The sequence below is a fragment of the Thermobia domestica genome, chromosome 7, assembly GCF_964235325.1.
Source record: "Thermobia domestica chromosome 7, izTheDome1.hap1.1, whole genome shotgun sequence".
Taxonomy (NCBI): Eukaryota; Metazoa; Arthropoda; class Insecta; order Zygentoma; family Lepismatidae; genus Thermobia; species Thermobia domestica.
The window spans coordinates 223,503,901-223,522,994 of record NC_137460.1 but is presented as its reverse complement, the minus strand read 5'-3'; the positions used below and the strand labels follow the sequence as shown (position 1 = coordinate 223,522,994).

The following is a 19,094-nucleotide window of genomic DNA, read 5'->3' as shown; positions in this document are numbered from 1 at the left end:
TAATTAGTTATGTACCCGTTTTTATCTACTTCTCATTATGTTTTTTTTTTTTTTTTTTTTTTTTTTTTTTTTTTTTTTTAAGTTTCTGCAAAATTTTCGCTTCGAGCTACATCATGACTATGTTCCCGAAAGCGGCGAAATACCCGACCAGTTGAAAGCACCAACTGTAGGAAAGTTCACGAAACTTGAAGAAACGTTGATCAGTAAGTATGATTATATTTATATTGTATATTAATTATGATGTGTAATTTTCGTTTATTTATGTGATATCTGCATTGAATATCTTTTAATCTTAAGTTTTAGTGTTTATATATATATATATATATATATATATATATATATATATTGCCTGTATTCCACATTTGTACACAATACCACCACTACAGTAAAATTCTGTTTCTCCCTTATTTGTACAGATATTTAAAAATCTACTCCGCAGGCTTGCTCGTATTACGAACAGATGAAAAAGATCTGCCCTGTGCTGTCGCACTTTACAGTTTATTTCTAGTTACAATTCGTTCTCTTATCTGTCTTTCGTGAACCTAATGAAATTCTTAAAGAATTAACCCTGCAAACCTGCAGAGCTCCTTCGAGGATATAAGAACAGCGTATACCTTTGGCTTACGGGACACTGGTTCGATTTTCTGTGAGAACTCGGACCCCACGTGTAGGTCCAAGTCTCATACATCCTCGATGCTAAGACGAACTCTAGCTCAACCAACCAACCTACCTACAAACCTTCACGTTATATCCAAATCCCGTTTTATTTAAACCCAATCCCTCTTTGATAAAAACCCTTGTCACCCCTACAGTTGGTAATATTTATTTAGAAAGCATCATCATCTTCATACATCCTAAACAAATCCCAGATAAAACTCTGCCACTTCGTTGCATTATCCTTCTCCTTAACCGCGCGTCCCCGTTACTTTTTCCCGTCCTGCACAGCAACTTGTCCTACTTTGACTCCTTACGTCTGCTTCCAACACTGTTGAATTGTCCCAAGGTATGGTTGGCGTTTAGAATGATAGTGAAGTGCCTTTCCATCTCTGTTTGAAGAACGTGGTAGAGTCCAAGAAAAAAATATTTTGAGAAAATTTTCACGGAGACTATGACCGAGCATGCCTGTTGCAATGAGTTACGTGTTTCGGGGCAAGTTTGGCGAATCTGAGCATTGCTTGAGTACCAGGGATTCTCGATTGGTTCGAAAGAGAAGTGACAATTTTGTCTACGTAAAAGGTGGATAGTAGAGTTGAAAATTATATTGCAATAATCATGATGGAATGTATATTAACGTTATAGTTGAGTATTGGGAAGGTAAATTGATGTTGAATATAAGGCAAGTTTAATGGCTAAATCTCTGGTGTTACTTCGTTGGAGTTGCAAGGTGTTTCAAGGAGGTAGATACGAATGTTGAAGGCAGGATGGGAAATCCGTTTCAATTTCGGATGAGGTAATGAGTATGGGATAAGCAAATTTCATGAGTTTCTGTAGAGAATGGAGGTGGAATGGTATTGGGGAAATTCGGAATAGAGAATCTTTATAGTATTAAGGTTTTGTTTATGGTAATGTGTTTTGCACGATGAATTGCTTTTAGATATCCCTAGACTTGACATAGTTATTACGAAACGCTCTGATGGAGCTGTTCGATGTTCCCGATGTAGGTTGGGTGTAGGGTAGGGTGCGTTTTACATGGATATGGGAGCTCTTGGAGTGAAGATATTGCATACTGTTGGTAGGGTTGATGAGTGCATCAGTCTGGATTGATTATACGTTGAATTGATTGGTTGAAGTTTCGCGAACTTCCCAGCATGAATGCATATGAGATGGTCCCTACTGTTACAGTGAGATTCCTAATACTGCTCGGATATGTATGCTAGACAGTTACCTCTACGGATATCAAATACGGGATCCTACGTACAGAAGTCACGCATATTAGCCAGACTACCACAAAGAGGGACTTGTGCACATCGAAGAATGTCCGGTGAAGGATCAGATGAATTTGAGAGGACAGTTGTCTAATTACTGTTTAAATAGTTCCAGTGCAGGTTGACTGTGGTCTATATTAGAAAAAAGAAGATGGTAGCTCAGTGGTAGAGCGCTCTTCTAGATGTGAAGGATTTGTAGTTCGACCTACGGCCACACGAATTTCTTAACGTCATGTCGATGGGTTTTCTCGAGGTTCTCTCATTTCCTTCCACCAAATACTTCATAATGATTGAATCATCCGTCATCTTTAACCTTAAGGAAATAACATGTCACATGAAATTAGAACTTTCATTTCATATTATTCAAATATCTCTGAGTCGAAGATAGATGACAAGGTATGAGTGATGAAGCACAGATAATTTACGATTTCGGGCGTCCCACGAATACTTGACGTATGAAAAGAAAAGGAAGCATACAATGCATCCAGATAATGGTTATTTTCGAATGCAAGTTCATTCATGATGGGAATGAACTGAGTTCGTTAAGTGAGCCATTATGTGCTAGGCGTATATTTAGAAATTCTTCCAGGGGCTTAGGGTGGAGGAGTGAAATATAAATGTAGATTGAAGCGGCACTTCATGATGATGATGGGTAAAAACACTGAGGAGATTTAATATAAATATTTAGCTGTAGAATCTGAAGAGCTCGTGATCCAAGTATAGAAAGAAGTGAATAAAAGAAATGCTAGAGAAGATAAAAATAATTCGTTTGTCAGTCACTTGACCCGTTAAAACATTCTTATTCAAAATATCCACGTCAGTGTATGGCGTCCACAGATAAGAATCGGGGCTTGAGAAAGTAGAGGCTGAGAAGTCGGTCGTGTCGTTTACAGCTCAATTGTTAAACCACCATCTGGCTTGTGAGAGATCGAAATTCAAGTCCACACTTCTCTGGCGGTCAGATGTTTCTGTTACTCCGAACGTCACGAGAATCAATTTCAATGTCGCTTATCTTCATTTTTAATACTTGAGGATTTGAAATGAGGAGCGGCCAATAGAAAGAGTAAGGTCTGTGTTGAGGAGCCTTGTGTTTTAAATTGAATCGTGTATATGTTCTTAAGCAAAGATAGGTTTTGGAATCCATACCCGTTTCCAAATTCATAATGGTTTTAACTATAATTAATATCTATGGAGGCAATAAGGTACGTTCTGTGTAGTGTGATCCCGAGTATTGGCTTTGGATGAAAACCCTTAAGATAATTTGGATTCCACTTTAAACTGTAGTCCCATTGATGTAATCCCTGGACGTTAAGTTTTAGTTAATCAATCAAATGAATTATAAGATTGAAGGTAGAAATAATGAAATATATTTGTAGAAGTTAGTAATTAGTGCTTTTTTTAAATTAAAAAAAAAATTGCAGGTTTGAAAGTCCTATAAGATTAAGGTATCATATGGTATCATAAACTGAGGTTGAGCGAAGTTCAGGTACGACTGAATGTATTGGTGTTGAGGTGTAAAGAGAATGCGCACCTCTGTTGGCGTAAGTCCAAAAGTAATTGCTGTTTTTTTCTTATCTTTGCAGAGCAAGTGAACTTGTCTTGTACGGATTGCGAGATAGTTCTGTCCCATATCATGGAAACCCTTCAGCTGTTGAAAAAGGAAGGATTTATGGATGACGATACCATCAAGGCTTTCCGCAAGTGGTTGGATTTATCATTGAAGCAGAAAGGAAATGGTAGTCAGTGGAACAGATTGCCAGGTGAGCATCAGTCAATAGAACATCGCAGGTTCATGAAAGAGTTGACGTGAGTGGAAGGAAGGGGAGTTAGATGTTTTTTATGCAATACGCATTAAATAAAATCTCAAAGGGCATCAGTGTACATTTTTATTAAAGACATTCATATAATCTACCAAGAATAAGATCTTTTGGACGCTGACAAGGAAGCAAATTAACTTCAATCTTACTTAATTTGTTTACGCTAAACCTTGTTGATTTAAATGACAAGACAAGCAAGTTGTAAAAGATGATTTGATGTAGTATGAAATAATAAACGATATTCAAGAAGACAAAGAAGAAAATAGAACAAACATTAAAATTCCCATGCGGTTGAAGACATGAAAATGCTTTAATCATAAATTAGACAAATTGTCATATACTATTTTTACTGAGATAATGTTAAAACACGCCCTAAAATTACAGTAAATGAACAAAATTTATTACAAAAAAATCATCTAAAATATTTAGGACTTAAGGGCCTATCCGGTTTGCCGTATGGACCAGACTGTGGCACGTAATCAGGTCAAAAGTCACGTTGCGTGCTAAATCGAGTCTGGAGATTCCAAATCCAGAGGTGAGTATTTCAAGCACGTAACTTCCGCGTGAGGCGCCCTGGGTAATTCGAAGAAGATGCATATACTTTATCATTATTATTGATTTTACTCAAACAACTTGACTTTTGACAATGTTCTATCCATATTTACCTTATGTGCTATACATCGTTTTTAAGTTCTTCATTATGTCTTTGCAATAAGCTTTCAATTAGCCATCTCCTTATTATTTTCGAGATATGCGGAGACTTCTTCTTTTTTATTTATTTATTTATTTATTTTATTTTATTTTATTTTATTTTCCATCTCCCCCAAAGTGTGTTCACATCATTGCAGAACGATATCAAAACATTCTCACCAAACAAACAAAACATCCAGTATGAGTTCTAAAAACTGAGGAGGAAATCCTCACACGTTACTTCAAATTATTTAACAAAATCTTGTTGCAAAAATTTTACATGGAAATATGTTTTCTGCAACAGAATTGAAATATTTCTAGAACAAAATATAATTTCTAGAATACAATGCTCTCAAAATCTTCAATCTTCATTTTGCCCTAAAAATTCCATTTTGGAAGATATTAACTAGATATTATTGATATATCTACAAATTAACAGGAAATTTTGTACTTTCAAAATCAGCCAAAACTTCTTCATACGTCTTTTAGATCAATTAGAAATTTTGTATCAAAAGGAATAAGATCAATATCAAAAGATCCTACCCTGGACATATATATATATATATATATATATATATAGAGAGAGAGAGAGAGAGAGAGAGAGAGAGAGAGATTTATCGGGAACTTAAAGTACTTAGAGGAAAAAATTCCAAATCACGTATTTTCTCTTTCAATATGAAACAAATTTTATAGAATAAACGGGCTTCTCGTGGCTAAGAGGTTAGCTTATGCGCCTTTGGCGTGGGAGACCCGAGTTCGATTTCTGGCGGGAACTCACGTGGTTCGGATTCCACATTAATCAGTAGTTCCACGTCCCATATAGCCTCGCTGCTGAACGGAACGTTGAACTCAAAATCAAGTCAAATTTTATAATATAAGGGTAATATTACCAAAATATATACAAAGCATGATGACGAAATAATACATACAATCATGATTTTCAATTTCATGTTGATAGGGTACCAACTAGTTATAAATTTATTTTTACTGATGCTTCTAAGTAAGAAAAGAAAAAAAAAACCTGTTGTAGCAGTGATTCGCATTCCTCACTTACTTGTAACAAAACAATTTAAATTATCTAAATTGGCGTGTATCTTCGAAGGAGAAGGTTTGCCATTCGACAAGCAATACATAAAATAATTTGAACATATATTTAGGCTGTATTGATTGAGATACGTTAAGCGTAATCACAATTCTGTCTAACAACAATTAAACTTAAAACACATCATGGAGTGTCCTAAATATCAAAAATTAATATACTAATTTTTGCCTCAAGGATTATAACAATATTATATGTTGAAGCACATGTTGGCATAAAAATGAACGAAAACTGCGATCTATTAAAACATGCAGTTAATTATGAAGAGAATAAAAATATAAAAATACCATGTTACAATTCCAGAGTTCTTACAAATCTGGAAATCAGGAAAACTTTGGAAAAATCAGGGAGAAAGAAATGATATGAAAATGTCTGGAAAAATAGTAATTAACCTGGAAATCAGAGAGCATTAGGAACTTTGCTTAGGATTTTTTTTTTTTCTGTTTAGCTTAATTGTTGAGATAAGCCGATAATTCAAATAGGGAACCTAATGAAGTAGGTCTGAAGCAGTCAAATCTAAGTAATTGTGGATTATCCTTTAACGTTTCTTCTGCATTTTTAATGTATCCTGCGATAATATTACGAGATTATTATTATTAGTAATAGTAGTATTTCATATTAACGAATTTGTAAGAAAATTATCGAAATATATTTTTTTTTTGTTTTTAATATTTTTAAGTTTAGCATCACTTTGAGCAGCGTGGCTATATAAGGCGTGGACCTACATCTTAACGTAGGATCCGAACCACATGAGCTCCCGCTGGGAATCGAACCCGGATTTTCCATGCGAGAGGTGCGTATGTTAACCGCTTAGGCACGAGGGAGCACTATGTAACAGTTTTAAAACAATAAGTAGATAAATATGTTTTTGCAGTGCTACTTAGCTATTGCAGGATTTAATATCATTTGTCTTTATTATTATTATTATTATTATTATTATTATTATTATTATTATTATTATTATTATTATTATTATTATTATTATTATTATTATTATAGTTTTATCGTAATTGAGGAACGAACAGACACAAGTGTCAGAATCTCGAGTTTTCTATATGTGATTTTGTATCCCATGCAAATGTAGAACCGAAATAAAAATAAAAGTTAGTAATTTTTTCAGGGATCTTCGAAGGTGGTAACCCCAAATCGTAAGATTTATCCCGTCAAGAATAAATAATAATAAAAATAACATGAGTAATACTGATCAGTCTTTCGATGAATATAAAAGTACATTCCCCTTCTGAAGAGATTTGCTGAAAGATACCCTTGAACTAGTCATTTTTTAAATTACTTCTTGGCTATCAGTGAAACTCAGAAAATGTATTCAATGTTTTTAAGTTGTTAAATGTAATGCAATTTGCTTGTTATTTCTTCCAAATGTTAACAGTTGTTCATAATGTAGAAACCCAGAAACTGTTTTGAAAACAGCATGTTCATTACGGCATATCTGGTTTCCAAATTAAAAGGCCTCTTCATACCCAACAAAATCGATAGCACGGACACACCTGATACACCATGTTACTGTTATTGTCGTAGCGAGCGAGCAGTAATGTATATCTTATGGGAAAATGCAGGTTCTACAAAATTGAGATCAAGTTAACATGACTGTATTAACTTAAGTAACTACAGCAGAACATGAAGATACTTATAGTAATGCTCTTACAAAGCACTCAAAACAAAGCTTGTTTGAAAATACGTTCATTAAATCCTGCTAATGGCTCGTACCTGAAAATAAAACATTACTTTCAGCCGCACAATTTATTGTGAGTACGTCACAGAATGTCTTTTATGTAATGTTATGTAATGGTACTCAATCCCCTTCCTTCTTTCTTTTTTGTTCTAATTATTGACTTAGCAAAGTATGAGGTAACTGTATTATTTAATAGTTTACTGTCTTTAAACATTTTATCTATGATTACTTTTATTTTATTTTCCAGAAAATACTAGAAGTATAATCACATATCTCCATCATATGGGGTGCTTATACATGTTAAGTAAATCCATTTTGGATGCCCGAGATGAGACCAACAGTGACGGATCCAAAGTAAGTTCAGTTTTGGTAATGCAGAGTAAGATCTTAAATAATTGTAAATGTATATTAATATTTCATTTACGTCATTCGCAGAAATTGCGAAAGCAAGAAAAATACAATTATAGAAGGCCAATGTTTGCTTGGTGTAAGTATGGTCGCTGGTGGTTAGACCGATGAGTTTCAAGCTCAAAGGTCAAAATGCGATTTTGTTTCGTACATGACTTCAATGTTAAATAGTGGAATAACATGGCTTTGTTCTGAATATTCATCTCTTAAGGCAAAAATTGGTATGTCTGCGTAAGTTCTCGTGTAAAATATGTGATAATGAAAATTGTATTGAACTGTGACATCTAGCAGGTCATCTGTGTCTTTAGTTGAATTATAGCGCCTCTTTCAACAGTTGACCATGTAAAATTATTCCAGTCGAATAATACGTAGTTGATACAGTTAAATACACTTGTAAAGAACCTTCTGAAAGTTACGTTTAAAAAACTAAAGAAAAGAATAGTTAATGTGACAGAAGGTCAAAGGTTGCAGAAATCTTAATTTCCTATTTTAGGCTAGTTTTAGGCGGAAGTATTTATCGTAGCAGATGTGCTGCCAAAAATCTCGTACAATATTCTATAGCATCAAAAGTGTACGGTGCTTTTTCATGGTAGCATTTTGATAAGCATCGTGTCGTGATGTAGCAAACAAATGACTGCAGAAGAGCTCAATTATGGCTCTGAAACTAAAAACAGATTTCAGTCGCTATTTTTTCTAAAGCCCTTTGTCGCATATGCTTATTATGATACAAAGAACTTTTAACTTTGTACAAACAAGGATGCTCCTCATACTTTTCAATCAGCATAATAATAAGATGCCAGTGCGGTAGCTCAGTGGTAGAGCGTTCACCTCTGGTGCTTGGGGCCGCGGGTTCAATCCCAGCCTCCGCCAAGTGAACTTTGTGGTGGACAAACACCGTGCTCGTGGGTTTTCTCCGGGTTCTCCCGTTTCCTCCCACTTTCTTCATTCCACCAATTCACTCATCTCTCATCATTACCGTCTCCTTTAGCCTAACCGGCATAACTGTGGGACGTAAAACTTAAAGATTTCATTTCATTTTTTCCTTTAGCCTAACCGGCATAATCGTGGGACGTAAAACTAAAGATTTCATTTCATTTCAATAAGATGCCAACCCCAACTCATTTTTCTTTACTACAATTCAATTTCCCACACAAACCAAAGAGCATTAATATTTGGCACAAAATCTTTTGCTTCCTTTTAACACACCACGGCGCTGTAATCGGACCAGAAACACTGGGGAAAATGCTACGAAATAGAGCAGGTTCTATCGACAAGAAATGCCATAGAATATGCCATGGCATGAGAAATGCTATAGCATTTGCTCGGTAGGATATCGATGATACAGTTTTTGCTACGATAAATGCTTCCGTCTAATAAATTTTGTATAAAGTTTATACTAAAGAATAATATTTCCATTAGGGAAATTGAAAGACTGTAACCTTTGGTTCCTACAAAGTCACCATTGCCATTGTTATTTGGTGGAGTAGCACATCCCTTCAACGGCTAGCCGGTGAAATCCGTTCCACTTTTCAGATATTCTAAACACGTTTTACAGTTGGGAAATATCTTGTTAGTTGTAATTGGGCTTGGTGGCGTAGAGGCTAGCGACCGTGCATGAGTCAAAAATCTGTTTCGTACTCCTCTAATGGAAAGTGTACTCTTTAATTGTAACAACCATAAATAATTTATTGTTTGGTAAGCCAAATAAATGTATGCTTATCGGTATCTGAAATAGCGTCGTGATCTTTGGCCTCTTATGACATTAATGACTTTGTCTTTGACTAAACTTCAGTAAGTTCTATATTTGTGTCAAAAGTGCCAATAGGCTCTCACCTGTGGTGCAAGGAGTTTCTGGTTCATTCTCTGGCCACGCGAGTTTATGGTGGGCAAGATTGTGTCTGTGGATTTTCTCGGGTTCTCCCGTTTCCTCCCGCATTATCATTCCACCAGTTGTTTCATAATCATTCAGTCTCATTAATTCTCAGTCTGCTTTAGCCTAAAGGGCTTAAACATGAGTCGTAAATCTAGAAATTCCATTTCATTTCGCTTATATGTGTATTCAGTTGCACCTAAATCGATTAAATTGATGTTTTGCAGACAGCTGTTCAAACCATTCCTATTCCGCCAAGGGACAAAGTTAATCTGCTAGCGGTAAATACAGGCTACCTTTATTTACCTTGTCGTTTCCGTAATGAAAACGTTATTCTGTAGTTTAAATTTCTTATATAGTCAGTGTATTGTTCGTAAATCTAATAAATTGGTACTTGTCAGTGCCTAAAGTATAAATTTCAAGTTTCGAGATCTACAATTACATTTTATTCGTCTGAGTTGATTTTGTGTAATAGATACAAAAGAATCCCGAAGCGGAAATTGAACATGAATTACTTACCAGAAAATAGGTGTTTTTTAATGATTGTCTGGGTTACAAACAAGCACTATATTTTATATAATGAAGATACGTGTATATAAATACATACAAAATGTCAGAATGCTTACCAAGTGTGGTTGTGATCTATTACAAGTGTTGAATGTGCTATCCTGTGGCAAAATTGGGCCATATTTTGTTTCCTTCCGTACACGACCTAGCATGTCATGTATAACAATGTGGATGACATTGGTTCATCAATTGTACACGATAATGGAGAGTAGTAAACTGCATCTTTAACGTAGGATGAGAGAAATCTGCCATCGTGATCACTTCCGCGCCAATTTCAACGATGTGGTAGTTTTCTGTTCAAGAATGATCTCTAATATTTTCCATTGCTCAAGCTTTGCTTTAGTAGATTTAACTCCAAATTAAACTACTCGCTAAGCAAAACAGTACGTTTATTGTAAAAATTATTAACGTGTAACAGTTTCGTAAACTATCCACTTGGCTTTATCAGACACTTTCAACACTATCATTAGACATAGAGTCTGATGAAGCTAAGTGGATAGTTTACGAAACTGTTACACGTTAATATTTTTTACAATAAACGTACTGTTTTGCTCAGTGAGTAGTTTAATTTGGACTTAAGAATGATCTCATTTCTGTGTGACAATGTTGTGGGACTCAATTGCATAATGTAGCGTTAATATCTTCATTAAGTTGAAGAGGTAACTACTCGGTTAACATATCAAGGTAAATGAATCTCGTAATCGTTTCTTCCATGAAAAAGAAGAGACCGTAAACCTTTTCTCTTGACACAGTGCAAAACTGCCACTTAGGAGCAGAATCTGGAAACAGGGATCGAAACAAATGACGAACAAAAACCTGTTTAATTATGCGATATTTAACATCTGTTTCCGTTAAATGTTTCAGTCAGCAACAATGCAACCATGACTAAGCCCCGACAATCATTTTGGAAAACCCTATATTAAAAACAACCACGCACATTTACAAAATACATTTAAACATTTCCGGTAAACGCTTGATCAGCAAGAAGACAAAGAAGTAGGAAAGAGAGAGAGAAAAGAAATAAATATAAAAAATGAACAGAAAAGTAGCTATAAACCACGTAGGTGACACCATGTTGGAAAATCACCTGGATTCCAAAACATCTAACTGTACGCTTATATTTCTGTTCTGTAATTTTCCGGCTTCTTCCAATTTTTGAGTCCCTTCCCTTATGATGTGCTTGTGCTGTCAATGTTTCCTAATAACTTACACATCAAACCGAACTCAGTGGTCCGTGGTCCCTGTGGTCCGTCATGTAGTCCCATGGCATGTGGACTTGCAGTAGAAGCGTTTTGTAAGAGTTTATTGTAGGTTCTTTTATTTCCTCTGTTATTTTAATTTCACTAATTTCTTGATAGTAATTCACTTGCATATTTACCAATAGTCGATTTTACCCCCAGAGTAAAACTACGGGTTGCTAAATTGAAGATTGCTTTTCATCTTCATACCGTTTAATAATCATTATTTTTATTTTTATTTATTTATTTATTTATTATTATTTTTTTTTTCTTTCTTTTAACCATCAGTCACTTTTTCCCTTAGAGTACAGCTGCAGATTGTTAACTGAAGACTGTCTTTCATTTTCATTTCAAACTTTGTGAGAAAATAAAATATACATTGGGTTATGATTGAATTTTAGGGGAAATGTTATGAATTCCGTTGTAGTTAAGAATCGTTGCTACTAGCATATGAAATTACGCTCGATGGTCATAATTGTCTAAAGGTAGGTATGGTGATGTGGGATGCTATTGGGGACAACACGGGATCTCCGAGTTCATAACCCTCATTCAGATAGCTTTGGACGCCACACTTGAAGAGCACAGTTCCTGACCATATGCATCCTAGTTTCTGCAGGCGTTCTTTGAGGAATGACAGTTACCGCTGCTGTCTACACAGTCGCCTCAGTTTCCCTCGTTGAATATATGTGATATAGGTGGTCGGTACATTGTTCATTACGATCCGCCAACAATGTTGGTGTTTAGTGGAGTAGCATACCGCCCGCCGACAATGCCGACCGTGGCGGCAATTCTCCTGGAAGACGTCTGTTTGGTTCGACTCCACGATGTATAGAGTTTACAGGACGTGGACGTTTCGCGCCGTACTGATTTCTCAACTGTTAGAAATGTTGTACGGTTGTGAAATTGTAAGTAATAATGTATGTATAATCACGTAACGAATCTGTGGTACAAATTTCATTCTAGTCACACGAGTTTTTCTTGTTGCAGTTTACAGAAACAATAGTATAGTACATGCACAAACTTGTTCAAATAATGTATTTATTTATTTATTTTTCAGACAAAATTTACGCAGCTCTTCCGTCTTAGCTGTGAAATTGTGATGATGGAATCCATGTGTAAATTTAGTGTTGCAGTTCAGGAATTGGTGAGCTTAACTCCTTGCCCTCCAAGTACCTACTTTCTAAACTGCAACAATCGACTTCCCGACAGTAAGTTACTAAAAAGGTTCATGTCACGTACAAAGTGTGAAGAGATGGACATGTTAAATAAGATTATCCCTGTGCTGAAGATGTGTGATGAGAAAGACGAAGCGTGGTTAGAAAAGGAATTGGCGTCTCTACAAGAACCAAGTAATGAAGACAGAGTTCCAATTGATGTGCTTGCCACTACTTCTTCGTGGAAGGTTAAAGACGTAACCATGCCCTGGGTTCATGAGGTATCAAGAAGACATAAACTTCTTGTAAAAAATGTTGTTGATCAGTATTTCCAGTTGTGTGACAAAGAAAGTTCGCGTGATATTAGCATGTTTCCTCAATGGCATATTCTTCAGTATCGCATTTATGAAGAAATAGGAGCTCTTCAAGTTGTAATGAAAATGGGATTGAGAGAATGCGTTGTGAAGAATCTTCAGCTTATTCTAAAAAGACTTCAGTGGTTGCAACAGTCCTTTGAAAAGTGGAAAGATGGTGAGTGTATATATGTATATATCAATCCATAATAGTTTACTTTTTTTTTATTATTTTTTTATTATATATATATATTTTTTAACTGTTTTCCATGCCCAAGAATTGAGTATCATGTTTCTACCATTCAGAACAAAACGTAGATGACAATTAAATATTTGAATTTTCAATATTGACTAATTATAGTTTTTGTACATCTGACACCGCGTAGAATACACTCCCATGTTCACAGCCATCTTTATGACTTATTCTATTACCTCTTGTCAATGTATATAACTCAAAAGTGAAGATATTACTGGCATGATTTTTTACATTTATTTTTGGAAATATCTATGTAATTAGAAATTATACAACATAAGATATAACTGCTTTAATATTTCCATAGTTACATATATGTAACTATGGAAATATTAAAGAATTTGCATCTTTTTATAATTTCTTATATATTAATATATATGCCAATTTTAGACATTAAATGTAAACTTATGTATAAGCCATCGCATTTTACGCGATGTCTGCGGAATTTGGATTGATTTCGCTCAATGTTGAAGATAATACAAAATAAATTTTACTTTTGTGTACAAAGGGGGTATTAGTCCTTCTCTTCGTAGTCACCGTGCGTAGCAACACATTTTCGCTAGGGGCCACGGTGGCTCAGTGGTAGGGCTTTGTGATGGGCAAACACCGTATGCGTGCGTTTCCTCAGAGTTCTCCCCTTTTTGTTCATTCATTTTCATAATCATAGTCTCTTTTAGGAAATACGCTATAATTGTGGGACATAAAACTGAAAAAAATTATTCTGGTACCCAGCTGCTTCGACTCCAAGCGTGTTAAGTTTGTAGCAGGTAGCGTCACGTGCGTAGATTTTCTCGGAATTCTCTCGTTTCCTTGTATTCTTTTATTCCACCAGTTTTTCCATTATGACCCATGTGCAGATCATTCCTTCATTCTGCCGTGGGACGTATTTTATTTGGATCCTGCCCATTACTATTTCATCTTTCTTTTACATTTTCGAAGTACTATCTTGACAGTATTCTGGAGGCGCGGAGCGCTTTGACACTGGATGCAAAGAGCCATAGATTCGAGTTCATTACATGTAAATGAGAACATCATGTTCTGCTTTAATATTATATCACTTTTTGTTTGTTCATATTCACTTGCATACATCCATTGTTTTCCCATGACATAATGGGAAACACTAAGCCACATATTGAATGTAGTTTCTAGATTTCAGTTAACATCGCTCGTTTATGCCCTGTAGACCAAAACAGGAAATTTTATTGAATGAAGTATAAAAGAATTGGTGAAATTTTTACAAGAGAGTAAATTAAAGTATACCTAGAAAACACAATCATAATATAAAATTAAAAACAGTTCGTTGAGTAGAGGAAAATTTCTCCCGATATTTTCAATAGCTCTAACTTTCAATAGTAAAAAGATATGAAAAGTAAGTTCACAGAGAGATAACTCAATACTAACCTGGATGTTATATTTTATATATGTTCTTTGCTTTCGATTAGTTGTTTAAAGAGGCAAGTTCGAATTACACATATAGCAGATTGATCGATTTATATCCGACTGGTTTGACAATACTGCTTTCAGCGGTGTAGTTGGCACCAGAACAATGAAACTGGCCTTGTTATCAATGTGGTGTCCAAACCTGCAGGTGTCGGAGTGTCGCCAGAATTGAACCATTCCACCATGAAAGGGTACATAATGGCTCTTTATACTCATTTTTCGTACAATCGAATAGGAAAACAGTGTCGGGAAAATATTGAACCATTAAAGTAACGTCAGTTAAAGATAATGGCCGGGCACAAACACAATCCCGTACTAAAACACTCACCAACAAAAGGGGCCTACTCAGAATTACCAACACAAGTGTGGCCTGAAGTGCTTCGTGGAATGAATCGACTTCCAGAACAGGAGAGTTTACCACCTCAATGTGACACACCAGAGATTATATCTGATGCAGTCCACTGCCACCCATGTCATTTGTCAGTGTCTTGGCCTACGGTGTGCGCATAAAGACCGGATTCATAACCTTTTTCTGCGGCAGATTGCTGGACGTAAGACAACCCAGACAGAAAATGCAGGTGGTTTACAGGCGCCTGTAAAACATGCATAAACAGGCATATTTTTACAGGCGCCTGAAAATGGAACACTTTTAAACGCATGAGATAGGTATCGATTTGTTTTAAGATCATTGCGTGTTCATTTCACTGAAACAGGTAGTTTTCATGTTGATAGGGTTGCAACCTTGCAACGTGAAAATTGCGTGTAAACAACATGTAGAGAGTGGAAAGAGATGTACGTAACCGGCATATTCCATGTAGTTGACATATACGTTACCTCATGACGACAGCTGCTTTTCATTTGATAAAAATGTAATTGACATGTTAAATACATGAGAAATACAGGTGTTAGCGAATTAGTAGGCGTGTTAATGGCATATACATGTAATGTACATCGCATTAAGTGTACATAAACTTTGCGTGTCACAGGTGTTGTACACGCATAAGACATGTACGTTCCGTGTATATATACGACATGTATGTAGCATGTAAATGGGAGCCACATGTAACATGCAGTTTGCATGTTAAACGTTGATCACATATACATGTAATATACATGAGACCTGCGTATTACAGGTGAATTACTTCTACCTGTGACATATGTGGGAGATGTATGTTACAGGTGGATTACTAGAATGTAGGCTGCATACTTTAAGGAGTAATACTACTATTTGATCCATCTAATCCAAGAGTCTGCGCACGCCTCTGTGTATATATATATGTGTCAGCACCTTGCATATGTGCATGTCCAAGTGGAAACTTGATGTCTGGATATTGCATGTTCCCTACGCCTGTAACGTGAATGTTTCATTCTGATCAACCTTGTCCATTGCATGTACCTGTTTAAGCTATTTACTCACTACACGTATCTGTTTAATCCATTTATTGGCAGTCATGATCATTGCATGTTCCCGTTCACCTGTATACTACACGTACGGGAGTTACACACTTTGCATGTACACGAAAATGATAAATGCAAAATAACATATTCTACATCATGCGTTTTCCATGCTATACGCTAATATATGGTATTTACATGTAATGGGAATGTCACACATGTATATTACATGTTGGTAAACAGACACCTTCCTTGTACTTTTCATTCTTACTGTACTGCGAATGTTATCAACAATCCATTCCATATACTTTACATGCACATATTGCCTCCATTTACTTGCATGTGAGTGACTACGTGTACATTGTATGTTCTCATTTTCATGTACAGGCTCTGTACAACGCGTGTTTCCGTGTAAAATTTCCAACAGAAGCTTAATACTTTTTTGACATTCATATCACCTGAAGACAATGTGCCTGTAATATTTTCTTTACATGTGTTTTCGCCGAAACAGGCGCCTGCATAATGCCTGTCAAAATCTGACAGGCTTTTACAGGCAGTTCCATGTACAAACATTGCATGTTTCCTCAAAAATTTTCATAATAGAAATTGTGCAAACTGTACGAGAGACACTTGGTGGAGTCAAAATGGTAGACAGTTGCCTTAGATGAGGCTTGTGTCTATCTCACGCGTAATGCTAGGATTCCAGCAATTATGTACTGTGACAATTTCAGAATGGAGCTTTTACCGTCAGGGCCAGGAAAGTTTCCCGCAGGAAATGGGGATAGTCGCCTGATATGTTTACGAGAGATGGACAGAAACGTGAAGGCGAAAGCTGCCTACTTCCAGGATTTCATAATAACCCCAATCTGTCAAAAAGACCTCTGTTACGAAACCAACAGAAACCAGGCGCGGATCCAAATGAAAACATCCACCCATACCCTCCGGTTTGATCATGATACGAACCAGAAAACGAGAATGTGCTATTAACCTTTCCTGACGTTCCTCCAATTTCACATCTACAACATTATCCTCACTGGCTTATGAAAAACCTGCAGGGACGAATGAGATGGAATCCCTGTGCTTGTCTCCAACGTAGTTTGTTGCAGTGGAAATTGCGATGTCGGGCTATATAATTCATAATGCTGGTGGGCTGATGTAACAACTAGCAGTGACGATATAATCCGAACAACCTTCTATCGAAAGAGTAAGAAGTTATAAAGCATAAAATATACTGAGTAAGTTAACCTAAAGAACAATAAACTGGTAGGCCCCTAATATGTTCTAACACAAAGAACAGATGATGGAATCAGAATCGCAAAATTTCGTCCTATTACGGAGACCCTCATATAATGTATTACTATACATTAATCTGATTTCAAACTGGGAATGGCTTATACATTTGACGATGTCATTTCGGCAAACGGTATTACAGCACGTATCATTATATTTATACTTCTGTTTATCTGCTGACTAGTGTGAATATATGAAATACAGAATAGCATGTTTGAATGTCGTGTATAAATATGTTTTGTTAATAATTAAGTTCCCTCTTATTTCAGATCCTGGAAAGCGAAGTAAACCTCCAAAGGATTTACCGAATGAAGACCAATTGCGGCGTGAATGGACAGATCTTCGGTTGAAGGTGCTGTCAAATGTAATGGATCTTCAGATTCTTTTTGCAGCTTACGTGCCTCAAATGGGTTCAACATGGCCGTACAGAAATGTAAGTCATTATAAAGAGCATTTCAATGTGGTTAAATTAGCTTCATAGTTCGACAAGGTTTATGTAGAGTAGGGATGGACAAAACTTTCCAGGATCGGAATTTTTCCTATTTTACTTTCCGGGTTCCGGAAAATAAAGATTCCGGAATTGGCCATCCCTACTGTAGAGTTTATGTTGAAGACCACCATTATCAACAATTTATGAACTGCTGTTGAGTTTTAACAGCAGTGATGTTGGTTGGTCAGCAACAGTTAAGGATGCGGTAAGCCTGTTGCCACTTACACAAACTTCAGTTAATTGAGTGAGACACCACGGAACTTACACATATAGTCAGGGTTGGCAAAAACCATGGTTTCTATTAAAAAAACCAAAAAAACTTTTTTTTTTTTTGTTTAAACCAGGTTTTTTGGTTTAAATAATTTGCTCTATATATTCATATCATATATATGGACAGAAATAAGTTTGTTTCGCCTTCATGTTATTATGCAACAACCGGGTTATGATGGAAGAGGTCACATAAGCTTAAAGCGGAATAAAAACCGCTTCTCGAGTTACATCCGAGAGAAATTGTCCTTCATTTGAACTCGGAACCAGGACTAATTGGCCACAAATGCGATACGTCTGCCGACTCACTCACGAAGAAATCCTGATTTAAAATAATAATAATAATAATAATAATAATAATAATAATAATAAAACGTTGTACTGATCTTTACATGCTTCTTAATATAACTGTCAAGAGTCATTTCAGGAGGACAAAAAGATAAACAGTTGCACAAGTGAAACCATTATATAGAATTACCTATGGACAATTTCAAAGTACTACGGAGTACGGAAGAACTGATTTAGTTCAAGTTAGTTAACAACGACTTTTATTGGTCCAAATTATAGAAATACGACGACTTAATTTGCATATCAGTAAGAAAAGTGAATAAAGATACGAATTATTTGAGTCCACTTTGGCTCAGACTCATTTATACATAAATAGATACCAAAGATACTTCTCATTTCACTAAATGCATCTCGTGGGGTCTGTATGACCCCTCCCTCGCACACACAAAAGTACGGCATTTCGATGTATTTTATCAATAGTAAACATTGAAACGAAACAATATTTAGAATTTTTCTTCGATTGCAATTACATAACAATAATAACTACAAAAATATCACAAAACAAACATTTATAAACTTATAAAAAGAAGTTGCTTTTGTAGTATAATCTTTTTGAGTAATGAATGGGGAATTTAGGTCTGAATATAATACGAATAATATACGGGAGTGAAACGTGATAACTCACAAATGTGTCTTCATCAAGATTTTACAAACACTTACACTTTTACGAACTTTTTTTTTTTTTTATTATTAAACCAGCCAACCCTGCATATAGTAGACGATTTTTTTTTCTAAACTCAACACAATGAAATGACATGTGCATTTACAGTTGAGCATGCGATCCGAAACACAGGGATGCA

The 19,094-nt window shown here is 35.7% G+C and overlaps 1 protein-coding gene across 3 annotated transcripts in view; it reads left to right on the top strand.

Annotated features, from left to right (window-relative positions):
- LOC145690714 (uncharacterized) overlaps positions 1-19,094 on the top strand; it is a 163,465-nt gene that overhangs the window by 117,904 nt on the left and 26,467 nt on the right. For all 3 annotated transcript variants that reach the window (XM_081765882.1, XM_081765883.1, XM_081765885.1), the window contains exons 14-18: positions 83-203; positions 3,509-3,685; positions 7,469-7,575; positions 12,362-12,989; positions 17,459-17,622. In XM_081765882.1, the coding sequence (XP_081622008.1) occupies positions 83-203; positions 3,509-3,685; positions 7,469-7,575; positions 12,362-12,989; positions 17,459-17,622 (1,197 nt within the window). The remainder of the gene's footprint in view (positions 1-82; positions 204-3,508; positions 3,686-7,468; positions 7,576-12,361; positions 12,990-17,458; positions 17,623-19,094) is intronic.